This window comes from Rattus norvegicus, chromosome 7 (assembly GCF_036323735.1).
Source record: "Rattus norvegicus strain BN/NHsdMcwi chromosome 7, GRCr8, whole genome shotgun sequence".
NCBI classification, from domain to species: domain Eukaryota; kingdom Metazoa; phylum Chordata; class Mammalia; order Rodentia; family Muridae; genus Rattus; species Rattus norvegicus.
The window spans coordinates 68,899,327-68,926,750 of record NC_086025.1 but is presented as its reverse complement, the minus strand read 5'-3'; the positions used below and the strand labels follow the sequence as shown (position 1 = coordinate 68,926,750).

The 27,424-nt window shown below is 41.4% G+C and overlaps 1 protein-coding gene across 12 annotated transcripts in view; it reads right to left on the bottom strand.

The window, feature by feature from the left end:
• The window catches only part of Vps13b (vacuolar protein sorting 13 homolog B), a 576,579-nt gene that overhangs the window by 86,824 nt on the left and 462,331 nt on the right, over positions 1–27,424 (bottom strand). For all 12 annotated transcript variants that reach the window (XM_039079215.2, XM_039079218.2, XM_039079219.2 and 9 more), the window contains 4 exons: positions 21,921–22,117; positions 16,990–17,171; positions 15,583–15,932; positions 9,932–10,093 (listed from right to left, as the gene is read on the bottom strand). In XM_039079215.2, coding sequence (XP_038935143.1) covers positions 9,932–10,093; positions 15,583–15,932; positions 16,990–17,171; positions 21,921–22,117 — 891 coding nt within the window. The remainder of the gene's footprint in view (positions 1–9,931; positions 10,094–15,582; positions 15,933–16,989; positions 17,172–21,920; positions 22,118–27,424) is intronic.

Here is a 27,424-nt window from a genome sequence, read left to right as displayed (position 1 = left end):
TCAGCTCTCCCTCCCACAGGATCTGGGTGCAGAGAACTGTTTATCCGGTCTGTTTCCTTCAGGTTCCGGCGGTGCCTCAGGCGCAGGGGTCCTGCCGCTCCTGGGCCCTCCCCCACGGGAACCCAGAGGCCCCACACAGTTGCCTCTTGGGCCAGGGATGTGGGCAGGGGTGGGCAGCGCCGGTGGTGTCCTCCGCTCTGCAGCCTCAGGAGTGCCCACCTGATCAGGCGGTGAGGTCTCTCTCCCACGGGGCTTGGGAGCAGAGAGCTGCTGCGGGCCGGGATCCGCGGGTGTGGGACTTCCGGTAAACACAGGAAGTGCCCGGTCCCAGAGGAATTTTGCCTCTGTGTGTCCTGAGTTCACCAGGCAGGTTTCTTGCAGGGGAAAAGTTGGTCCTACCTGCGGTTCCAAGGCTCAAGTTTGCTCGTGGGGTACTGCCCAAGTCCTCTCCGCTGTGGCAGCAACCGGGAAGATCTGCGACGCTCTTTCCGGGAGCCTCCGTGCACCAGGGTTCCAGATGGCGTTTGGTGTTTTCCTCTGGCGTCTGGACGTGCACAGAGTGCAGCCTCCTCTGGTCTCCCAGGCGTGTCTCCAAGCAATCAGTTTCTTATGCACTTAGGTAAATATGTCCTCTGCTCTGCCAGAGCTCAGACACCACCACAGCCTTAGCTGTGGACATGCAGCCTTAGCACATGCAGCAGTGTACAAACTACTTTCTGTGTGTGTTCTCCCCTCGTCTAGTTCCTCAACAATACCAGAAACATCTACCAAATGTGTGCAACTGTGGTATTCCTCTATCTACATTACCCCACAGCTGCCCACTGCTTCCCGCCAGATACTGTTAAGTGGAAATTGGCTCATAATTGATTATGAAAACCAGTCCCCAAATAGCCAGAAATTTCTAACAGGTTGTTAAAACACTGACAGCTACTGCAGGAATATTTATATCACAAAATATGGCCGACTGTCTTTGTTAGGGTTTCTGTCACTGCAAAGAAACACCATGACCAAAAAGCAAGTTGGGGAGAAAAGGGTTTGTTCTACTTACATGTCCTGATCATAGCTCATCATTAGAGAAAGTGAGGACAGGAACTCAAACAGGGCAGGAACCTGGAAGCAGGAGCTGATGCAGCGGCCATGGAGGGTGCTGCTTATTGGCTTGCTTCACCATGTTTGCTCAGCCTGCTTTCTTATAGAACCCAGTACTTGCAGCCTAGGGACTGCCCCACCCACCATGGGCTAGACCCTTAATCACTAATTGAGAAAATGCCTTACAGCTGGATCTCATGCAGGTATTTTCTCAACTGAGGCTCCATCCTCTCTGATGACTCTATCTTGTGTCAAGTTAAAACTAAAGCCTGCTAGTACACCAACCCATTTTTAAGGACATGTCTCTTTAGCATGACCTGCCACTTTATCCCTGAATTACAATGAAATAATATTGAACTTCCTTGACCATGATATGGTGTTTATGTGTGTATCTCCCAGGCTTTGTGTGGTATGCTCTCCATGGCAACCTCTATGCAGTCTTCAGCCTGGTATAGATGTTCTCAACTCTATTAAAGTGCTTAGAACAGCATATCAGAGCTCTTGCAGCCGGGTTCCCCTTTGGCAGTTCCACACGGACTCTACACTGGCACCAAATTAGGTAAGTTCTCCTCCCATGCCTTGTAGCTCTCAAACATCTTAGTCTGTGTGTTTGGATCACCACCTCTCCTCGAAGGCCACTGGCTTAGGGACGCTTTCCTTTTCAGTTGGAATGCATTCCTTGGGAGACTGTTTATACTTAATACATACAACACATCAGAAGAGACTAACCACACCAATTAAAATAAGAATAGGAAGACAGGAGATGATTTAAGGCAGAGAGAAATAATGACAGAAGGCCCTGTAAGGACATGACATGAGGCCTTGATGTTTAACACTGCACTGTCATAGCTTTTTCAATATTTTTTGTGCATTTGTTCTTATAGTGTGAGAATGACATTCTACATCTAGAATTTAAATTCATTTCTTGGTTTAGGACACATTTACTATTTATATTTTCTATATAAATATTTTAAAAATTCTGCAATCTATTGATCATCATGTAGACTTGCTAGATTTTACTTTACTATATCTCCTTAAAAGTAAACATTTTGGTATCTTACACTCTTTCAGTGTTTTTAAAGTTGTGATGAATATTTTATGTAAATCTTTGATTTAGTTTACATCCTCTCCTAACATGAAATTAGTAAGAAATTATGGAGTCAAATTTAATGGAGTCAAGTTTATGGAGGCTTATTTTAATGCTTTGAAGCTTCTTACCCAAGCAATCCTAAAAAAGGAGTTCTAATTCCATTAGCAATTTGTATAAGAGAGACATACACACACAGACACACACACACATGCACACACACATGCACATGGGAGTGGAAGGGGGATGTATGTGTGTAGGATCCAGGAGGAGTTGATGGTGGGGTGAATAATTTATTGTATATATAAATGACATTCTTGAAGAATTCATTAAAAAATCTTGTTCCATTTGTTCTTTTTAAAGAAACTTCACAACCCCCAGCACCATTAACAAAACTAGCTCTAATCCATGTGTGCACACAGAGAACACTTAACAAACATCAGTGTTAACCCAGAATCTTTTCCTGCCGTTTTTGTTTTTAAGTTGTGACTGCAGCAGTAAGAAGTCTGTCCCTTCTCTGGATCCATGTGAACACACACATGGTGTGAATGCCCTTGGAAAGAGTGACAACAAGAGGATTTTCAGGCCAGTTCACAACATGGACAATTCGCTGGAATTATAAGATACCCTTGTCCTCAAAGCACACTGTTTTCTTAAAAAAAAAAAAAAAAAAAAAAAAAAAAAAAAAAAAAAAAAAAAAGGAAAAGTGATCAGATTTCACCTTGAATAGTTCTGCATCTCAAAAGGGAACTGGAGAACTTTCTAAAGCTCTTACACTGACTGGGTACAGAGTGAGAACAACCAAATACTTTACTGTTACTTGACAAACATGTTTAGTGCATGACTTACACTGGGACTGTTATCATTTCTTATGGTTTTGAGATTTTTTTTTTTTTGCCAAGCAGTGAAGTGATGGGAATACCACAAAGGTCAAGGTGAGGAGAGCCATGAAGCAAACCTTTACCTACTGAAATCTATTAGCCACAGAACCTGAAGCAAGGATTGGTACACGGGCTTATGGGCAAACTGGGCATTTTTGGATAGCTTTTACATTTTAAAAATTGACTTTAAAAAAGGTTTTATTAAAAAATTAAAAACTAGATTTACTCCTTTTTATTTTATGTGTGAATGTTTTGCTTACAATGTGCATACTGGGTGCCCAAGAAGTTCAAAAGAGGGCACTGGATTCTCTGGACCTGGAGTTACAGGTGGTAGTGAGCCATCATGTGAATGCTGGGAATTGAACCTAGTTTTCTGTAGGAGCGACAAATGCTCTTAACTACTGATCAGTTCTGCTCCTGTCAGACTCTTTACAATTATAACTTTGAAAAATAAAGTCAAAAGGGCAATTCAACACATGTGAAAGTAGAATGAAATTAGAACTTCATCTATAAATACTGTGTCACTGGAATGCAATCTCCCCATCCCTTTGTGAACTCTACTGTGCTCTGCAGGATGAGAAACTGCAACACCACTTCTAAGGCTATGGAAGCCTAACTCATTAGCTACCTTACTGCTTACCTGCTCCTTTACAGAACAGTTGCCAACCTCACCTTTAATGTAGGGTTTATATTTTTGGTATTATGTCTGTTTACTGAATATTTGCAAGATGCTCTGCTGGTTTTCAAAATGAAGTTATCTAGCTACATTTACAATTTAAGAGATGTGTGATTTCCATGAAGTTATAAACTACTTTTACATTCATTATAGAGAAATTTTTGTTATTTTAGATACTCTATAGAGCCCCGCCCCTTGTTTTTATATTGTTTGATTTAATTACTAAAATTAAGTGATGGCAGGGCTTAAGCATCGGCTCAGGTGAGGACACTGACTGACTGCTCTTGCAGAGGCCTAGCAAGGTTCCAGCACATAACCATCCTTCACTCCAGCTACACATGGTACATCCAGAATCCTCTTCTGACTTCTGTAGGCACTAGGCACTCACAATGGTGCACATACAGACATGTGCACAAAACACTCTTACACATGAAATAAAAATAAATCTTTATAGTAAGATAAATGAACTCAGTAATAGTTGGAATTCTACACCTCTAAATATGTGCATAATTCATAAACTGTGCCATCTGAAAGTAAAAAGTATAAACTCTTACATACAAAGCAGAGGTCTTCCTATTTCAAGGGCAGATTAACCAAAGTGCTAGAGCAGAGAGGAAGTAATATATGGTAGCCCATACAGAGCCCTACAGTTGTGAAGGTGCTGCTCTATCTGGCTGGGCTAAAACAAACAGGGCTTTCCTTATCTCTGAGCTCTATACACTTGCTCATATTCTGGGAGGATGCCATATACTTACATTTCTAGGATCTAGATTCAACTCTGCATGATATGAAATACCTCTCTGAAGACCAACTCCTTGATGGTTACTGTGGTCAGCCAACATATCTGGGGCTGAGCTCAAATTATTTACAAGTCCTTAGTGGCGGCATCTGATTCTGTGCAGCTGAATATGCTCAACGATCCCCCAGAAAACAGTCCCACTCTTCCTTTGCAATTCTTTTTGCAATCCCTAGGCAAGGAATTGTTGTGGAATGTCCAACATTTTAAGTGATTCTGCCTCCTAGCATGTGTTAGAAAGTATAAGGAGAGTTTATGGCTTCTCAATTCTAAAAGGATTCTGAGCTTCAGATTTCTGGAATTGGTTGTGTCCCTGTTATTTCTTATCCTACTGGGACTCAATGTTGTTAGCAACCTTCTGTGTGGTTCTAAGATACCCTGACCTTCTGAAACCTTTCCAGGTGTTGCTGCCACTTTCTTGATCTCTGCAATATAAGGTGCATTGTTTAGTGGAGTTAAGTTCCATGAACTTTAGAAATCCTTCCCGAGACTATGAATTGACTAATGCCCAAGGTTGCATAAACATGCATACACAAATGTTCCTAAAACCAAACATGCTGGGCAGTTCAGGATATGACTCGGGATCTGGAAAAAGGAACATTTTGCTCACTGTGACGAGTTCCAGGTGCAGCCTGAAGTTAAGTGGTTGGTTTTTCTGATCCTCAGATGTAAGCTCTCATTAGAGCATAGCAGTGTGTGCTGTTGGGGGTGTTGGGAATTCCATGAGGAACCTCTGGGCCTGTTAAGGCCTCTGGCTTTGAAGGTCTTAAAATGCATTTCGGCATGCACAAAAACAAAAAAGTCAACATTTTCTTCTAAGGGAGTCTGATTTATTAAATGTAAAGTTTCCTTTTTCTTTTTTCTTTTGGTAGGGATGGGGCTGAGACGGGGCTTCACATTAGCTCAGCTTGGCCTTGAACTCACTATGTGATAGAGGACAGTTTGAATTCTTTGATCCCCCTTCCTCAACTTTCTGAGTGCTGGGATTACAGGTGCACCATCATACCGAGTTAAAGACAATGTTTTATACAAACAATTTATATACATTAAAAATTACAGAAGTCTGGTAATAGTGAAAACTCTGCAAGGGTTTTATACTTGGACCAACATGTATATTGGTCCTCTATTACTTTGGCTTTAGGTCAACTGTATCAGAGATTTCTGAGCTCTTCTCTTAAAACCTCACAGATTGGCTAGTTTATCAGATGAATCATGCTGCTAAAATAAAGGGAAAGAAGATAGGATTGTGGATATAAAAGTGCATATATAAACTAATAAACCAATAAAAGGTAAGAGCCTGACCAATACAGAAGTGGATGCTCTCAGCTAAACATTGAACTGAGAATGGAGACCCCAACTGAGGAGTTAAGACGAAGACTGAAGGAGCTGGAGGGGTTTACACCTCTGGGAAGAACAACAAGATCAACCAACCAGACCCCCCAGAGCTCCCAGGGACTAAACCACCAGCCAAAGAGTACACTTGGAGGGACCCATGGATCCAGCTGCATATGTAGCAGAGGACAGCATTGTCTGGCATTAATGGGAGGGGAGCCCCTTGGTCCTGTGGAGGCTTGATGTCCCACTATAGGGGAATGTCAGGGCAGGGAGGTGGGAGGGAGTGGGCAGGTAGGTGAGGGAACACCCTTTTAGGGGCAGGCTTTTGGAGGGGAAACTGGGAAGGGGGATAACATTTGAAATGTAAACAAAATAACCAATACAAAATAAAAATAATATGGCAACAAACTACATAGAGATGTTGTGAAAATAAAGTAGTAGTTTTTTAAAAGCATTAAAACAATAGGAACAGGGGTTGGAGATTTAGCTCAGTGGTAGAGTGCTTGCCTAGCAAGCACAAGGCCCTGGGTTTGGTCCTCAGCCCGGGGGTGGGGGAGTGGGGGGGATGAACAATAGGTACATGTAGGTTTAATGGGGTCTGGCCTCTGCTCTGCCACAGGGCTCGGCAGCTGGGGAGGCAGGACACAGGAAGTTTGACAGTGCTTACCCCATGCTGCTGCCTAGCAGATGCCATTCCCCTTCTGGGTGGGAAAGTGCAGGCTGAGAGCAGCAAATAGCATGAACTGTTCAGGGATCCCTGCAGGAAGCTGGGGCTTCTCAGGCTCTTGGGCATTCAGGCTCTGCTGGATGATGCAGAAGGGCTGAGAATGGAGTGGGGGCTGTCGGGCTAGATATAGCCAGGGGCTGAGGGGGGAAGCTCCAGATGGTCCCACAGGGGGTGGGGGTGGGGGTGGGGGTGGGGTGGGGTTTGGTTTGGTGGCTGCTGCTAGCACAGAGAAGCCTTCTAGGAGAGATTAGACGACAGCTCTGTAGGCAAAGGACTTCTCTATGGCACCCCTGATGAAAAGAGACAGTCCATGTTTTTAAGACGTTTATTGTCATGGCAGAAAGTGGATGAGTAAAACCGTACTCCACTTCTCAGGGTGGTCTTGAGATTAAATACCTTTTGCAGGGAGGAGTGTCTGGGAAGGAAAGTTCATTGGCTAAGCCTCCAGGCCTTTAGGTACCTCATTATAATGGGGATCTGTCTTTTTTTTTTTTTTTTTTTTTATTAACTTGAGTATTTCTTATATACACTTCGAGTGTTATTCCCTTTCCCGGTTTCCGGGCAAACATCCCCCTCCCCCCTCCCCTTCCTTATGGGTATTCCCCTCCCAGCCCTCCCCCCATTGCCGCCCTCCCCTCAACAGTCTAGTTCACTGGGGGTTCAGTCTTAGCAGGACCCAGGGCTTCCCCTTCCACTGGTGCTCTTACTAGGATATTCATTGCTACCTATGAGGTCAGAGTCCAGGGTCAGTCCATGTATAGTCTTTAGGTGGTGGCTTAGTCCCTGGAAGCTCTGGTTGCTTGGCATTTTTGTACATATGGGGTCTCGAGCCCCTTCAAGCTCTTCCAGTTCTTTCTCTGATTCCTTCAACGGGGGTTCTATTCTCAGTTCATTGGTTTGCTGCTGGCATTCGCCTCTGTATTTGCTGTATTCTGGCTGTGTCTCTCAGGAGCGATCTACATCCGGCTCCTGTCAGTCTGCACTTCTTTGCTTCATCCATCTTGTCTAATTGGGTGGCTGTATATGTATGGGCCACATGTGGGGCAGGCTCTGAATGGGTGTTCCTTCAGTCTCTGTTTTAATCTTTGCCTCTCTCTTCCCTGCCAAGAGTGTTCTTGTTCCCCTTTTAAAGAAGGAGTGAAGCATTCACATTTTGATCATCCGTCTTGAGTTTCATTTGTTCTAGGCATCTAGGGTAATTCAAGCATTTGGGCTAATAGCCACTTATCAATGAGTGCATACCATGTATGTCTTTCTGTGATTGGGTTAGCTCACTCAGGATGATGTTTTCCAGTTCCAACCATTTGCCTACGAATTTCATAAAGTCGTTGTTTTTGATAGCTGAGTAATATTCCATTGTGTAGATGTACCACATTTTCTGTATCCATTCCTCTGTTGAAGGGCATCTGGGTTCTTTCCAGCTTCTGGCTATTATGAATAAGGCTGCGATGAACATAGTGGAGCACGTGTCTTTTTTATATGTTGGGGCATCTTTTGGGTATATGCCCAAGAGAGGTATAGCTGGATCCTCAGGCAGTTCAATGTCCAATTTTCTGAGGAACCTAATGGGGATCTGTCTTGAGCCTACTGTGGTCAAGTCCTGTACCTGTGGAGGGACTTGGGGTGTGGCTAGTGAAGGCTCTGGTTTCCTGGGAGTCGGGCGAAACACCTACCATCCCATTTAGGGTTACCAGGGTTTCAAGCCTTTGCTCATGGTCCCACAGGTGCAGGGGTGACAGTGGCCATCCATTCTTGTTTCTCACTGACCTCTCCTCTACTGAGGAACTGCATGTCCTCACAGTCCTGAGCCATGTCTTAGGATCAGTCTTCCCAGAAGAGCTCCAGTGTTCAGCTCCTGGTGGTGACTCTGCAGAGGGTTGGCTGAGCCCTGTGGCTGGCTGTGTGTGGCTATTAGAGTACACAGCCACACATTATTGTATTTACTGAGGTGTAACTCTTGTCACTGGTAGTGCATTGCTGGGATGTAGTGACCATGGAAGCCTCTAAAAGGTTTAAAAGGTAACACAGTGCTACTGTGGTTGGGTTTGCCTGCATACAGGGCGAGCGTGTGCGCATGCGTGTGCCTGTGTGTATGTACACGCTTCTACTTTTGTGACTATTAAAAAAATAACAGAAGAAGCAAACACAAAGCCTCATGTCACACACGGAAATGAAAACGAACACGGGAAAGTTTCCTGAGGATAATTAAAAAATATGTGATTTAGAGTAAAATTATGAGTGCAAGATCATGTTGTGTGGGAAGCTTTTGAAGAAATTGTATTAAAAGAGGCAGTTCAGTGGTTAAGAGCATGCACTGCACTTCTGTGATTGGTTCCCAGCATCTTTGTTGGGGGCTCAGGCCCAGGGATCCTGCAGTTTAGCAGCTGTGGGCACCTGTACACCCTGACCCTAGTCACTCCCACACACTGTAAAAACAAATATGTACAATGAGAACTTGTATTACAAAAGCTTAGAGTTCTAATGACCTGTTAAATTAATTTGATTTAAAATTAAGATATTTAAATAAAGAATATTTCATTGTATCTACACTTCCAAATTTTCTGACAACAATGGGGTGATTTCATATGAAAAAAAATCTCAACATAACTAAAAGACAGGAATCTAGCTCTTGGGGTACAGATGAGAAAAGAGAGGAGGTGGAGTCTGAGGTGGAACAGAGTCTGAAGCTGGTCCATGAACACATGGGAAAACTTGCTCTCTAATTGAATGACCCGCTTTTAATCACAAGCAGATAATAGCTTATTACCCAGAGTTTTAGAAATACATTTCTTTTTCTTATTTAAGACCACATCTTTGCATTTAATTCATCTGTAGACTATCCCTGTAGGGCACATCTTTCTAATTATCCCCATCTAAAGTGACAGGAAAATGGAATTATACCGCTTGGAAAACAGACATCCTTTGCTATGTCTTTTCTCAGTGCTCCCCAGGGCGAAGTTTGTCATTGTGGTCACTGCATGATCTCTACTGTGACTTCTGCCTTCGCTATTGACAAAGCATGAGCAGAGGAACTCTGAGTAAGTGGTCTGCACCTATACCAAGCACCAGGCTAGTGCCTTACACAGAGCAGGAGCTGTGTCATCCCCATTCTGGAGATGGGAAAGCAAAGCACAGAAAGAAGTACAGCATGCTGGCCCAGCAAAGGACAAGATCTCTGCTCTCAAGGCCTGTTGCTTTCCCCAGCAGCACCCACACTTCCCAGGGAGCACGGCCAGTGAGCACTCCTGGGTCTCCATCAGGTGCCACACACACAGACATAACTGCAGAGAAAACAAACCCCAGTCTGAACAATGGCTCTTGTAAGCTGACTCTCAAATACCTGTGGGGATTTGTGAGAACGCCAGCTGTACTGGTGACTATGGAGGCTCGCCAGGAGAATGTTTTCATCAGTATCCACCTGGCCAAACCGCAGTGTCTCCTGTGTGTCATTACAGATCACAAAGTGGCTGAAGACCAACTCTTCTACCTCAGGGCATTTGTTCTGGAAGAAAAAGAATATGAAAGCCAATGTGTGTATCAGATTAATTGCAAGATGTTTGGCAGCTGTCTGCCCAGTGGCCATTGTTTTAACACACAAATGCTAAAGCATCTGTTGTCATTAGCTCTGGTATACAGAATATTCTATACTTTTAGGATAAGCACAACAAAAATATCTTAAAGACAGCATAAGTTCCAGGAATGTGTTTTGATTTATATTCCTACAAAATAAATCATACACACAGAGGAAGAAAAGAACGAGATCCCACAAACGTTTAACATTTCTTAAAACGAACTAACATGCTATAAAGAGTGCTGTGCTGGGCTGTGCACATTTCTGAACAGTACCAGAGGCTAGAATTACCATGTTCCTAGCCCTCTAAACTCTACAATCAAGGCCAATTATCAAAGCCACAGTTTGTACCCTACAGAAAGTAAGGATCATTTAGGTTACAATCCTGGGGCCCTTAAGAGGAACAGAAGGAGTGTGAGTGTGTATAGTGTGTGTGTTGTGTGTGTGTGTGTGTGTGTGTGTGTGTGTGTATGTATGTATGTGAGAGAGAGAGTGTGTGTGTGTGTATGTGAGAGAGAGAGAGAGAGAGAGAGAGAGAGAGAGAGAGAGAGTGTGTGTGTGTGTGTGTGTGTGTGTGTGTGTGTGTGTATCTGTGCAGGGAGAAATATAAATAAAACCATCACTTCCCCTCTATTGTTAAGAGGCTGAACATACAAAACAGATCAACCCCAGAACCTATGTAAAGGGCAAGTTGAAGTTTTTAAGAGGAATGATGTTAGTTAAAAATGTTTCCAGTATCTGTTTTATTCAGCAATGGGTCAGTAGCTAATATGCCCCATTAAACAGTAAAGGATCATCTAATTAGCACTAGGCTTCTATGCTGATACCCCTTTCTCACCCTAAAGGGTCCCTACTAGTTATGACATCAAAACACTGGCTGCACTGTCTTTATCACCCAGGTTGTGGCCTAAAACCAGTCAATATGGCTTCAGGGGAACTAAAAGCACAGCTAAGAAAGGGATCAACTAAATTTCCAAGTAGCTCATCAATTTGTGGGTAACAGAACAGATACCTCTCTTAAGGGGACCTCTGTTTTCTTGCTCAGGATCTAAAGAATGCCTCACTCTAGAGTTTTCCCCTTTATTGAGGAGAGGGGAAGTAAAGGGTGAGCTAATTCAGAAGCAAGATGATGCAGGGGGTTAGGATGATGCAGGGGGTTAGGGTGATGCAGGGGCTTAGAAACATGAAGCCCAAGGAATCTGTAGTAGTGCTAAGTGGTACTCTGCCAAGACAGAGACCAAAGCTAGAACTCCATCAGCAAAAAATTGGTGGAAAGAGAATCCAACCTTGGACATGCAGAATACTCTCCATGTGGGTGTTCTACGGCTGTAAGCTATGAGGAGGCAGGAGCAACACCCACCCCCATTCAATCATCTATCCATTCTTGCTTAACCTCTCAATTGTCATGGTGCAAAACCTTGCTTGACAGGCATACTAGTCCGCAAAGATAATTAGGCTGAGACCCAAGTATTTATGACCATTAGTGCTCTCTTACATGAGTTTTAACTGCTACTCATGAGTTTAAAACATGCCTGCTGTTTGGTTTCAGACATCAGCTTTCTCCGGACTGACTCCTGTTCTGCCCCGCTCTTCCCAAGGTACTCCCACACTACTCTCATTAGTCAGTCAAGCATCAAGCTGTTTCCTGCCCTCACTTCCCTCTGCTGGGACCTCTATCCCTCTAATCTCTTGTTGGATTAGCCTGCCTGGATCCGGCCTCCTGGTTCTTCTATGTAAAGTCAGTGCCTCAAAGTAGCTCTCTGGAATCCTCCCCAGGCCTGACTAGGTTCCCATTTGATGCTGACATGACACTATTCATCAGCTTAGAGGACCTGCTTATTTCTTTCATTACCTCCATCTTTTACAACTTTACCTCTAATACTCATAGTAATTCCTGATGCTTGAGTATTCAATAAACACTTAGGAATCAAACAGACAAGAAAGACAAATCTTTGTTTGCTTTCTAACTATGCTGGGAAGTGAGCTCAGGGTTAGGAGCACACAGGCACTCAACCAGCGACACACACCCTAGCCTAACTCTAATAATAACATTGGCAAAGCATGTTGACTTTGTAATAACTAAAAAATATTTTAAAAGTAAACTTAAATATCTAATTCTATGCTCAGATATAACTGCCAGCCGCACTTGGATTGTATTTTTCAGGCAGTCTTTTTTTTCCTGAATGTCCTGGCTGTTACTTTGTGCCTACTTTATCCAATTCTACTTAATCTATTTATTTAAAACCTTTAATCAACTAGAATCACAGTGTGTAATTAGTTTTGATGAGATTTTTCCACTTAGTATTATGTAATCAAAATATAATCAAAATAAACTGCTCTCCTTGTAAACATGTCTCTCTCCTTTCCATGAGAGAATAAAGCCTTGAAGGAGAGGGTACGGCTCCAGTTCCCACTCAGTTACACATCCTGAGGTTAAAATTCACTTTTCATAATGAATTGGGATCAATCTTAACACAGAGGTTAAGTTACCAGCTAGAGGTTGAAAAAAAAATCATATCCCTTTCCTCATCCCTAAAATCGGATGAGGGTTTAATAAATGATGAGGGTTTTAGGAAAAAATGTAAATTGAGGAACACAAGGGGGTTGTTTATATTTTTCTAAAGAACACTTGAGGTCTTCAGGGAACTGTTTCTCAAACGCTCCTTCATCTATGGAATTTATTATAATTGTAATAAACTTCCACATTTCTTGGAATGTTTTAGATTCTGTTATATTATATTAAAAACTTATATTCATTTATATGTCATAATCTACACTAAATCCCAGAATGCTTGCAAGAATTTGTAGCTAAAAGATGGCTTACTCATATTTTAAGTTCATGTCATGTTGAACAAGCAACTTCATGGCAACCTGTACATTTGGTATATAAGAGACACGAGTGTAACCTCCTTTTAAATGTTATTTTGTTCAAACCAGGAAACTTGACACAGAAATCAAAAAGAAAGTGGTGTTTTGAGCTCATAATTTAGTTTCATGAATGCAGCTGTCAGCATTTTATAGACACACATACACACACACACAAATGGATGAGCACACGAAGAGAAGAGAAGAGAAGAGAGGGGGAGGGAGGGAGGGAGAGAGAGAGAAAGAGAGAGAACACAGAGAGGAGAGAGAGAACAGAGAGGAGAGAGGAGAGAGAGAGAGAGAGAGAGAGAGAGAGAGAGAGAGAGAGAGAGAGAGCGCTCTATAACCATAAAAATTAAGAATCAATGAAAGGTGATGTTAAATTTGAACTTATGACCGGACAGTAAAGAACCAAACTTTTCATGCTTGATAATATGATTTTAAATAGTAGATGGAGAACTCAAATGTTTTATTCTACTCATTAAATTCATCTTCATTGTCAATAACTACACTATATGTCAGCATTATAAACATACAATAAAATTCAGAATAAACTTCCTTCTAAAGAAAATAAACTACATTCAGGACAGAAAAAAAAATGAGCATAAGAGGCCTTTATCAGCCTGTTACAATGGCAAATGTCCTCTGATTTCAAAGTTGTGTACTTTCATATTTTCTTTAGAATACACAGGGTCCGATGCCTACCACATTAAAACTTGGTGGCAAGTACCCTTGACATGGGAGGAAACAAGAAAATTATAGCAACAATTACAGAAGCATATCCTCTTGTGGCTCATGTTAACACTGCCAAATCCCTGTATGAATCAGAACCAACTATTCACAGAATGTACCTGTCAGCAATCTGCTGTGGGACACATGGCTCTACTTAATGGAATATTCCTTCAAGGCACTGTGTTAGCCAGTCAGTCATTCACAGTCTGATGTGGTTTCAGACATTTAAATATTTATGTACCATATTTTATTTATGTGTATAGCTGTGTCTAGGAGAATATTTTTCTCTGTAAGAAACTCATGTTTGAAGGCCATTTTGCAGTAGTTGCTACATATGAGTTCGCTTATAAAGCTCTGATACTAAGGCACAAATGTCCTGGATTTAAACGCTCTATCAAGAAATCTTCTCTATTTTCTACGTTTGTTTTTTATTAAATGCATTGTTCAAATATGAAAAAAACCCTAGAAATTGGAGCTATGGAAGTTTTTTTCACATTGCTATTTGAACCAGCTGCAAAGATTTCGATCACACTAGCTCTTATTTTACGCATGTCCTTTGCAACACGAAAACCATGGAATGCCCTTAAAAAAGACTTCAAATACAAACCAGATGTGTTATCTTCTTTTCCTTTGCTATTGCAGTACCACGTCAAGCAATTAATTTTTAAGTCTTGTATAGGTCTTCATGCATGTAAAGCAAACATTCAATTTTATTTCTATAAAACCTAATTCTCATAAGCATTTTTGGTTAGAAAACTTGAAAAATTTAGAACTACTTATTTCATAAAATTTTTTTCCATAAAGATCCTTAAGATATTCTCATAAAAATCCCCCCTAAGTTCTCTTCCTTGTCCCTAGGAAGCTTCTTTACAGGAGCAGATGTCCTCCCACGCCTTCTAGTGCCTGCCACTGACAGAGCTCAACACAGAAGGACTCGTCCTGGGAAGCCATCTCCACACAACTCTGTGGAATATGAACAAAATGGCGACACATGTCTTAGCTTAAATGGTAACTAAATTTGAGGGCAACAATAAAAATCAGCACAGCAGAGGGGTTTGTTTGCTGTGCTATTCTCCAAGTGTTCTGTGGGAATGTTGCATTCAGAGATAGCACAAGCAGGTCGCTTTCCCATTCTAAGTCTGCCATTTACAACTGCCTTATATTCTGTCTGTTTTCTGATGTGAGGAATTTCTTATAAAAGATACAAGAGAAAATTATCAAAGTTATTATAATTCTCTATGAATATAAGAATCCATTCTGTAGTGCTTTCTAGTGAATTTAAAAGGCAGGATGTCTGCAAAGGAAAACAAGGCTGCTTTCTTTCCATGTTCTAGCCTAGGGTTCATTCATGCTTTTGTTTGAGAATCTGGAAGGCTTAATTTAAGTCCTTTATTTCTACAGTGGACATTCAGACAGTCTGGTCCATAGCAAAGTAGAAGCAGAACCACAATACTTCATAGCTAAACAGAACCATAGTACTTCAAAAAAGAAATCTTGGGAATAAGTTACTCCCCACCTACATGTGGTGAACGGGCCCTAGGAAGATGGCACGACCCTGACACAAGTGTCAACCCATGACCTCCAGAGTCTGTAAAGAGAACAGTGCCTTACTTTATGTAAGTAGATGCCATGACTCTGGCGAGTGTGTCAACCCACGATCTTTAGAGCTTTGTAAAGAGACCACCCGTGTCACATTTGTAAACACAGTGGTCTCAGACCCTTCATCCCTCACATTCGGGTTTGGGTCTCACTTGTACTTCAGTGGTAACATGGAGTATGCAGTAAGGTGGACATGCGGCACGGCGCTTCTGCAGTGAGCATACCTGCTGCCATGCTTGAATTGCAGTGCTCAGGGAATGAACTACGTGCTGCCCAAAGTTGACAAGCACGGAGTCCAGGATCACAGTACAATCCAGCAGCTTCTGCCCTCCACTGCTGGAAAGTGCCATCTGCCCACAGATGCCAAAGGGTTTCACCACACTTTGCATCGTGACGTTTCTGCATTCCAGAAGTTTACAATCCACCTGCGATGAGAACCGGATCTCCCGGCAGACAGGAGCACTGTTCCACTGCTGAAGATACAGGTTCGGTTCTCTGAAGGAAATGATCATGTATTCCAGTTCAGATGGGACATTTTTATCAGAAACGAACGGCTGTAGGTGCTGTGGTGAAGCTTTTAAGAAAATAAGAAAAATAGCAATTAAGATGTGTCAATCCCTCATGGAAACAAGTGAGGTGATGTGTAAATGATTCACTTTGTTCTTTTTTTTTTTTTTTTTTTTTGGTTCTTTTTTTCGGAGCTGGGGACCGAACCCAGGGCCTTGCGCTTCCTAGGTAAGCGCTCTACCACTGAGCTAAATCCCCAGCCCCGATTCACTTTGTTCTTAACTTTAGTATTTGATAGTAATAGATTTAAATAACTGCTGTGAAAAATGTTAAAAACCTTTGAAGTAGCATTTGACATCTGAAAATACACTGTTTTGTTCAGTCAGGTCTCTTAATGAACATTGCTCAAAGGTTACTTTCTCTTCCATAGATAAAAATGTTTGATCACAGTAACAACTACGAGGAGATGACCATCTAAATCTCTCTCTCTACCAACAAAATCTCTAAAACAAAAAAAACACGACTCTAGGAAAAGCAGGGAAACTCCATTCTTGCTGAGAAAGCAAGATGCTTAACAGCAGCTGGTCCAGGTTTAATCTCCCCTTTCTCCAATTCATGTACACTGAATTAACCAGAGAAATAATTGCAAGTAACACTGGGGATTTATAGGAGCGTACTTTTGCTACGTGGGGAATTTATATTCCTTTTAAATGTGTAAAAATATGAGTCTTGTAATTTAATGAGAATGTGCCCATCTTTTATAGAGCAGGTACCTTGAATACAGGTGATAAATTACAAGTTCTTTTGGGATCTATTTTCCACTAATGTAGGATACAGACTAAAATATGCATTTTTTTCAAAAAGATCTTAATTGGTACAACAGCAAAACCTGCAGCTAAAACAAAACACTTCTTGAAAATTCTCTTAGAAAACAGGTCTAACAAAGCATGTCACTACAGTGCCACTCACTGAGGAGTAGGGCCACACCTGCTGCACTCATCAGCCTTAGTAACTCTGGGGTGTCCAGTGCCCGTGCTGGCAGCTGAGGTGCCGTGTGGGAAACATGCAGGACTATGACAAATGACACTAAGTAGGTGTTCCCTTGATGCAGAAATGACGCCTACCTGTGCCGAGTTGGTCCAGGTGATGGCAAAGACGGAACTCCAGGTGAGCGAGCTGGAAGGACACGCAGAGGGATGGGACAAACCACGGGGTGAAGCACGAGTCGACTCTGGTGCAAGCAGCCAGGGCTGTTGGAGTTACAAGCGGCTCACAGGTGCTTTGAGAACCAGATTCACTTGCAGAGCTGTGGAAAACAAAAGACGCTAAGCAACCTCCATTTCCCAATATCACAGAAGGACATTGTCTTTATAAAAGGCCTTTAAAGCCAGTACTGAAACTCCTACAATCAATATACTAATCATTAACTCTCATGTACTACTGTCACACAAGAGCGTTTTACTTATAAATTCAGTTTATGTTGAATATGCTACAGATATTTGCAGAAAACTTTCAAATTACTCTTCAGCCTCCACACATGTTGACTTAGATCAAATCCCGTTTTTGCCTATAACTCTTTTCACAAAACTTATGGACGGTTTGGTGAACTATTGTAAAGGGGACACAATTCTGAGCATGCCTTGGCTGCTGGAAATCCTAACCTTTCCTGTGTCATGGCAAACGTCTCAAGGTTGTTTCATGTCTCTATATTGTCCATACTTACATTCTGTGAGGTCATCTAGACTCGTTATTGAAGACCTACTGATATTGTATTAAGTGGCATAAAATTATAGCCATGTACAAAGAATGTAATCTTTGGATGGGCAATCACGCTATGAGAATTCTCACTTCACTTGCCTATCCTCTCGAAGTTACATCCTGTGGTCATCTGGCCAACATGAAGAGTTGAAGGCATCCGTCTCGGAAGAAGTAAGCCCTTGGCTTTCAAAAATCCACAACCCAATTGGTGACACACTGCCATTTAAACACCATGCAACAGAATCATCTCCTGGAGACGGAGAGTTGATGTGCTATCGGGGTGGACACAGGAGAGGAACTCCGGGCCTTCCAAACAAACTATAGCTCACATCACTTTTTTGGGCTGACGGGTATGGCTTAAGTTCTTAGGGGATGCAACACTATTTAAATGGATTAGTTTGGGAAGTGAGATGCTTGCACTGAGCAACTATGATACACTTCTGCATTATTTTGGACAATGACCCCTCAATTATCCTTGGCTTCACCCAGCAAAATATATAGGGTACAATCAAGAAGAGTGCCAGCCAGTTAAAGGTTCAATAAGTGACTTATTCTTTTGCTCTAAAAACTTGGATGGGGAAAAAAACAAAACAATGCAGCAAAGAAAGTGACTTGAAGTTTATGGGCTTCTGGGTTGTAAAACCCGAAGAGCAGAACAAAAGCAGCCACCTGTAGTTTGCTCAGACATGACACTCAGCTGTTCTGTAACCTGAGTTAAGAATGCTAAAGTGTGAGGTAGAAAACATCTACTGTCCCTTTCGAGAATCTAACAGAGAGTAGCAGACATGGGTTAGCAAAAAAACGATTGGCAGCAGTTTCCCATCCATAATCCCCTATTCCATCTCCCCTCACCCTTCTTCTATGAGGGTGTTCCCCCATCCACCCAACCCCCCTTCCCGCCTCCCCACCCTGACATTCCCCTACACTGGGGGGGTCTAGCTTTGGCAGGACCAAGGGCTTCTTCTTCCATTGGTGCCCAACAAGGCCATCCTCTGCTACATATGGGTCTGTCCATGTGTACTTTTGGATGGTGGTTTAGTCCCTGGAAGCTCTGGTTGGTTGGTATTGTTGTTCTTATGAGGTTGCAAACTCCTTCAGTTCCTTCAATCCTCTAACTCCTCCAATGGGGACCCCATTCTCAGTTCAATGGTTGGCCAGCATCTGTTGTCATCAGAGTTTTTGATCTTTGCCATCCTGATTGTTATGAGGTGGAATCTCAGGGTTGTTTTGATTTGCATTTCCCTGATGACTAAGGATGTTGAACATTTCTTTAGGTATTTCTCAGCCATTTGAGATTCCTCAGCTGAGAATTCTTTGTTTAGCTCTGTACCCCATTTTTAATAGGGTTATTTGATTCTCTGGAGTCTAACTTCTTGAGTTCTTTGAATATATTGGATATTAGCCTTCTGTCTGATGTAGGATTAGTAAAGATCTTTTCCCAATCTGTTGGTTGCCGTTTTGTCCTATTGATGGTGTCTTTTGCCTTACTGAAGCTTTTCAATTTTATGAGGTCCCATTTGTTGATTCGTGATCTTAGAGCAGAAGCCAATGTTCAGGAAACTTGAAGTTCTTGTCATACAGATCTTTCACTTGCTTGGTTAGAGTCAACCTGAGGTATTTTATGTTATTTGTGACTATTGTGAAGGGTGTTGTTTCCCTAATTTCTTTCTCAGCCTGTTTATTCTTTGAGTAGAGGAAGGGTACTAATTTGTTTGAGTTAATTTTATTTAAAGCCACTTGCTAAAGTTATTTATCAGGCTTAGTAGTTCTTTGGTGGAACTTTTGGGGTCAGTTAAGTATACTATCATATCATTTGCAAATAGTGATATTTTGACTTCTTCCTTTCCAATTTGTATCTCTTTGACCTCCTTTTGTTGTCTGATTGCTCTGGCTAGGACTTTTGGAATACTATATTGAATAAATAGGGAGAGAGTGGGCAGCCTTGTCTAGTCCCTGATTTTAGTAGGAGTGCTTCAAGTTTCTCTTCATTTAGTTTGATGTTGGCTACTGATTTGCTGTATATTGCTTTTACTATGTTTAGATATGGGCCTTGAATTCCTGATCTTTTTAAGACTTTTAATATGAAGGGGTGTTGAATTTTGTCAAATGTGTTCTCAGCATCTAATGAGATGATCATGTGTTTTCTTTTTTCTTTGAGTTTGTTTATGTGGTGGATTACATTGATGGATTTTCATATAGTGAACCATCCCTGCATCCCTGGGATGAAGCCTACCTGATCATGATAGATGATCATTTCGATGTGTTCTTGGATTTTGTTTGTGAGAATCTTATTGAGTATTTTTGAGTCGATATTCATAAGGGAAATTGGTCTGAAGTTCTCTTTGTTTGATCTTTGTGTGGTTTACATATCAGCATGCTCTCTTAAACATCCCTCTGTGGTTCCAAAACTCAGAGCAGAGTTCCTCAACTGCTCTGCTTCCTTTGTCTCATGGCCCTCCATTTTGAGATTAGACTTGCTTTTTCCAACTTAATTCAATATTAATTATGATTTCTTATGTTAAATTCTAAACCAATTATAATTAAATTTCTTTAATATCAATTTCTATTTGAAAAGTTATTTATCCCAAACAATTTAAAATAAGAGGAATTTCAAAATATTAGGTAATGTGAATCCCCTACGCCCCACTCTGCACACACCCCCTGCCCAAAGGTGTGTGACCGCAATGTCAACAGCTCAATGAAAAAGTGCTTTCATGTGATGAGCTGCATATATTTCTGTCTTCTAAGGGCTTCACACTTCAACAGTGCCAAAGTTACAATAGAAATGTTTGAGTGCTTCAGTGTCAGAGGAGCTGGCCTTGTGTAGAGAACGACTTCCCCTGGTGAGAATACACTCTTCCACAATTCAAATCAAGAAATAATTTCTAACTGGATACTCCTAATAAAACAGTTTTAAAAAATTAGCTTAACTGCCTCCAGCTTATTCTCTGAAATCTCCTGGATTTTGATGAGGTAACCTCTCCTTTGAGGAAACAATCTTCCTCTACATTTGCTAATTCCCTGGAGAGTTGGTGCTCTTTGACTTGTAGTAAAATCAAGACCCTGCTTCTTACACATGCTTTCACTGACAATATGGTATATTGGAAGGTAATTATTTTTAAAGAGCCTAGATGACCTGGAAATAGAATGTTTAAGGTTAAAAACATTACTATTATGAAACATACAATGTAGTCTATGAAAGACACTACAGACCAAAATGCTAACTAGAGTTACTTCAGTGTAAGAGCTCCAACAAGTACACATTATTAACACAAACAAAGAAAATCATTTGTCACTATTTAAAACATAAAGTAGACATCAAAACAACACAATGTGTTATGATTATTACATATGGACAGAATTAAAGTTACATAAACAAAACAAAACAATGGAGTGGTGTATTAGTGTGATCCAGTGAGAAAAGGGAGTGGACCAGGAACTAAGGCAGCAGGCACTAAGGCTGATCATGAAGAGGACTGGGAGGTGAGACAGTGAAAGGAAAGAACAGCAGGGCCTCATGGCACGCTCACAGCACAGGTGGGCTTACAGCACACACAGGCCATGGAAAGGGCCCTGATTGAGGTTTACATTCTTTAACTGTCACAAAAGTATAAGCAGAGAGGCTTATCAGGGAAATAAAGCAGAAGACATGCTGGATATTTGCTGAAGTTATTTTTCTTTAAGTTTAAAAATACACCAAGCAGGCAAATACCAGAAATGGACATAATGTAGAAGTATAATATGGACTAAGAAGTTCTGGAGGCATGATTCAGAATACCTGAAGCCTACAGCTTCTGAAACTGTGACCAATGTGACCTCATGGGGCAAACGTCAGCTCTTTGAACTTGGTTGGCCATGCTTGCCTACTGTCTGCAGGTTTACCTCTTAGAGTTAAAAAAATCTTTCATGATGAGCATATTTGAAAACCTTGATTTTAGATGTAGACAGTTACATCTATGTAATCTTCCTTTTCCTGCCTAGTTTATCTCTATAACATTAATTACTCTGTCAAGATACTGAGCTATTTCCTCTGATTTTTGGGTTCAGGATAATGGATTTTTTTTTGTTTGGTTTCATTCATTATTTTTACTTTACAATTAGGGAAGAGGAAGAGGTTCTTTTGCAAGGGTTCTTAGGCTATATTATGAGTGAAAGGGCAGTGAGCTTTACTTCCTTTTATCTACAATTCAGGCACAGGCTAGTATTAGATAACCACACTTAGCCTAGTGAAGAGGCACAGGAGAAGAGAAATGTCTGCTGAACCATTCGCTGCTCCTCTCATCTGGCTCTCTGTTACCTTTGGTCATCTGTTGTATTTTGATTGTTGTTTAGGACGATTCTCCACAGATCTGAGGACACCAGTTTCTTCTGGTCATGTACAAGATTGATATCTGGCAACTGCAATTCACAAACTTTGCTTTCAGACAGACTGAATTCTTGAAACGCAACAAAAACCTTCTGGAGTTCATCCCAATATTCCAAACTACAAGGGACCTATAGGAAAATAAAGAAACCATTAAAAGTTGTAAGTCGGAAACTGTGGAGCTAAAGAGGTGGTTCAGAGCTCTTGCGGGATTAACATGTCCAGACTCCAGCACCAAGATGGCAGCAGCTCACAACTCTCTGTAGCTCTAACTCCAGGAGATGACCCTGACTTCTCACCCTCAAGGGTACCGCGCATGTACACTATGCACAGTCACACACGCAGGCAAAACACCATACACATAAAATAAATAAGTAAAAATTAATTTATTAATTTTTACTATACAGTGTACTTGTTGAAATGTAAATTAAACTGTCAAGGAAGACTTGATAGGAAGACAAAAAGGTATAAAAGACGGTGCTTTAGGAGCACCAGTTTCATTAACCCGGTTTACTCTAGAAGAATCATTAAAAAAAAGACTCAATAGTAAAAACACCCACGGTGAGAGCAGGCAAGGCTGGAGTTAACATGCTAATACATTAAAGGAATGGTGAGAGGCAAGTACTGATTAAAGTTCCTCTGTAGTAAAAGAGCACTTTCAGTCAAGCAGCGGAAAGATGGAAATGCCAAAGAGATCACCATTGCTCCTACAAAAGTAAACTTAGGATAAATTGGAGAAGCTACAAAGTGAGAACATGAAAGAAAGTTGTTAATGTTGATTTTGAAAGAACAAAATATCACTATGTATGTAACAAAACTTAAGAGTTAGAAAAAAAGCTTCATTGATAAAAATTAAATATAAAAAGAATGCACGCTAAGACAGGCAAGACTTAAAGACAGACTGGGACTATTGGTTCAGGAGAGCTCTTCCAAAGCATGGGAAGCACATGAAGAGTGGGCACATGTGCTTTACAGAGCACACCAGTCAAGCTCCACAGCGCAGCTGTGCTTGAGGTCCCCAGGTCAGCATCCTCAAGTCTTTCTGCATGGCCCTTGGTGGAAGACAAGGGGAGCCCAAGGCAAACGTGGTGCTCACGCTGGTTGCCGGACTGTCGGTAATGTTGTCTTTTATTTGTGATCGTGGAGTCTTACACTTTCCACAGCACTCATAAAACACTTACCAGCTTTCATAGGGCTAAAGAACAGATCCTAACAGCAACCATTTCATAGAACAAATAAAACTGTCCCATAGACATGAAAAGTCACCATTATTGATACTTAACAAATATGAATTAAGCAAATATGTAACAATGAAATTAATTAATATTAATCTATGTATTTATTAATTAATATATGCATTAACCTGGCAGTTTAAGAAGATTGATACTCTGCTTTTTGCACAGGTGAGTGAAAACCCCCACATTCCTAGGTACTGTGAATTAAGTGCTTATTTCTGATATTTAGATTTCACTGTTACTGATGGTATGTACATGTGTGTCTCTCTTATATATTTTATTATGTTTGTACATGTACTTCAAGAGGATTAATAGGAAAAGTTGAAACAACTCAAACATCTATTAGTGGGAACTGCTATAGATTTATAGAGTGGATTAACACAGAATGATTAAAATAAATAACAAATACAAGATACACAAAAGATGCACAGGATATGTTGTTAAACTTAACATTTTAGTTTTAAGATGACATGTGGCTAATCCTATTTGTCTTAAAAAAGTACCCTCGTGAAATGCGTTTGCTGTTTGGGAAGCACTCCCTTCTCAGAGCTGATACTACCTTTTCCTGTCGTCTCTACTAGTCTGTGCCTCCTGAACCCTTAACTTCTTACATATTAGACGACACTAGACTCTTGAGACCCTCAGGAGAAGGAAGGGCATATTACTTTAAAATTTGTTTTAGCATTTAAATCAGTTTTGAGGCCATAATAAGATCTGAAAAAAAAAAAAAGCTTCCGAAGTAAACTTTTCCTTCCTTCCTTCCTGTTTTCCTTCCTATCTTCTTTCCTTCTGCCTGTTTTCCTTCCTGTTTCCTCCTTCCTTCCTGTCTTCCTTCCTGTCTTCTTTCCTTCCTATCTTCCTGCCTTCTCCTTCCTGCCTTCTTCCTTCCTGTCTTCTTTCCTTCCTATCTTCCTGCCTTCTCCTTCCTGCCTTCTTCCTTCCTGTCTTCTTTCCTTCCTATCTTCCTGCCTTCTCCTTCCTGCCTTCTTCCTTCCTGTCTTCTTTCCTTCCTGTCTTCCTGCCTTCTCCTTCCTGCCTTCTTCCTTCCTGTCTTCTTTCCTTCCTATCTTCCTGCCTTCTCCTTCCTGCCTTCTTCCTTCCTTCTTGTTTTCCTTCCTGTCTTCTTTACTTCCATCCTTCCTGTCTCCCTTCCTTCCTTTCTTCCTGCCTTCTCCTTCCTTCTTCCCTTCTCCTTCCTTCCTTGCTATTTTCCTTCCTTCCTTCCTTCCTTCCTTCCTTCCTTCCTTCCTTCCTTCCTTCCTTCCTAAGTGATTTCTAATGTATTTTACTCTTACCTAAAATGTGAAGGACAGAGATCAGTATCAACTGCTGTCCTTAATCACTTTTCACAGTCACTGAATCTGATTGGTTAGATTGGCTGGCCAGCAAGACACAGAGATTCTCCTGTCTTTACTTGTAGCGTGGGTATTACAGGAGTAGCTACAACAGCCTTTCATTAGTGCTGGGGATCTGAACTCAGGTCCTCAGGCATGGTCAGTGTCTTAACATTACTTCTGCTATAATAATACACCATGACCAAAAGCAAGACTGCGGGGAAAGGGTTTATTTGGCTTATAGATCCATATTGTAGCCCATCATTGAAGGAAGCCTTGGCAGGGACTTACACAAGGCAGGGACCTGGAGGCAGGAGCTGATGCAGAGACCATAGAGGAGTACTTACTGCTAACTGGCTTGGTCCTCATGGCTTGCTCATGCTTAGAGAACCCAGGCCCAGTAGTCCAGGGATAGCACTACCCACAATGGGTTGGGTTCTCCCCCATCAATTAAGAAAATTAAGAAAGTGCCTTATAGATTCATCTTATGGGGGTATTTTCTCAAGTGAGGGCTCCTTCTTTCAGATAAGCTTGTGTCAAGTTGACAGAAAGCTAGCCACTGCAGACAGCAAATAGCTCACTGATTCACCTCTCATGCCCCATAAGTGCAGGATTTTGACTGTGCATGTGTGAGGGGGTGACGCTGGATGAGGAAGAAGAGAAATGAAGATTCATGAGTACGCTGAAGCAGACGCATATGTTTGGGGAACTTAAAGGTAGCATATTCATGGAATTCAGTGTTAGTTAGGCATGGTGGTATGCACATGTAACCTCAGCACTTGTAAGGTAGAGGAAAGATAACCAAAGTCCAAGGTCAGTCTTAGCTATCAGGAACATAGGGAGTTTAGGGCTAACCTGTGCTAAAAGAACAAAACAGTAAGAAAATCAAGAAACAAAATGAGACAGTAATTCTCATTTCTTGCTACTCATGTAAGCTTGTCCACAGCCTCTCCTCTTTGGGTCATTGTTTCTGTATCCTCTCCAATCGGAAATACTGATTTTATTATTCTCTTGTGTCGAAATCCTCCCTGTCTTTTAAAGCCCAAATCAAATGCTTTCTTTGAGTTTTTTCAGAAAGCAGCGAGCCTGCTCTTTAGATTAAGGGACCCACAACTAGGGGCAGAAAGAATGTGGGAATGGGTGCATAGGAATCTTAGAAAGGTGTGTAAGAATCTTGGTGGAAACTTTTGCAAAAGTACATTAACATATTTCAGATAGCAGAATGTAAAGTTCTACATTCTTGGTAGAGAGGTTTACATCTTCAATATAGTTGAAAATATGTTTCTGGCCCAGAACCAGAAGTTCTACATCAAAGTTAACACATAATAACCAATGAAAACTGGCTGTCATACTGAGAATCAGAAGGAAAGAACAGCAGTCAGTTCTAATGGAATCAGAGGCGATTTGAGATTGTCCAATCTGGAAGCAGTGTGGGAATGAAAAACGGCTGCCCAACACTAGGGACGGAGGGAAAACAACTGTGAAGTTTAGAAAATGAGGAGTGCTAAAGAAAAGTGTGGAACTCACAACTGGTCAGGGGCTGGCTCAACAGTTAACACCCCTCAACTGGAATATCCAAAGACTCAGAAAATTCTGGAAATAACAGAAAACTACTATAGAAATAGGCTCTACTACATGACAACCATGTGCTTGTCAAAATTTTCAGTTATATGTCCTATTTTTATTGTTCAATGGAGAGAATTAATAATTCACATGAAATCTTGTTGAAAACATTTAAATTATATGCTTATTCATATATTTACAAAAGTTAAGAATATATTTGACTTCAGCACAAACCCTTTGGCTATAGACATAAAGAAATCAAGATGCAGCTAACTGGAGAGCTTTCTTTCTATTGGTTGGTTCTCAAAAGGTCAGAAGGTGCTATTCAGGGAGCTGGGAGAGAAAAGGTTATCCACAGTCTCACTTATTTATGACAGCTGCACTAAGTCCTCTGGGCAATAGTGGCACTAAGTGTCAGGGGTGACCCACTGTTTTCTGATTGGATCTGAGGGTTCCTCATGGGGTACCACTGCCTTCTGATTGATTTGAGGATTTCGCCACAAGAGCAAACTCATGCCTGGTTTTGTAAACCTGGTCAAGGGCTTGTGGCTGGGGAGGTGCTGAGGGGCAGGCTTACTATTATTAATATTGTCTTGAAGATGCATGGACTGAAGGGTATACTGATGGAAACACTGACACACTATAGCTTCCACAATGATGTACACACACACACACACACACACACACACACACACACACACACACACTTTTTACTTTTTAAAATTTTCTTTAGGGGAGGTAGGTTACAAGCGCAGATGATGATATGAAGGGACAGGGAGATGAGTGGGATTGGGGAACATGATGTGAAACCAACCGAAGAATAAAAAGTTTTTAAAAAGGAAGCTAAAAAATAGTGTCTTGTTAAATAGTCATTGTATCAACCTATGTCTTCTACCCACTGTTTAAATGTACATGTTGTATTCGGCCTTCATCAGAGAAGCTTTTTAGTACAGTAACAGTGATTAATAAAAAAGAGAATCTCATAACTGGCCGAAGTGCTGAGAATAGGCAGTACTGGACTGCTCAGTTCTAGAAGGGGCATCTACAGAAGTGGGAGGAGCCGCAAGATGGGGAGATGTGCATAGCACAACTGCAGTGCTCATCACCTCAATGTGGCTATGGTTCCCTGTCCACCACTGTACAAGACAGGCTCTGTCAGCAGTGGCCTGTGGGACTACTGGTAGTTACTGGCTGCTAGTGCAAGAAGTGTCATTTTTTCAGGGGTGTAGACACTGCTAAGTTACTCACAGTCCAGTAAATAACCTCTCAGCTATGTTCATATAAGCAACTATAATTAAACTCAGTG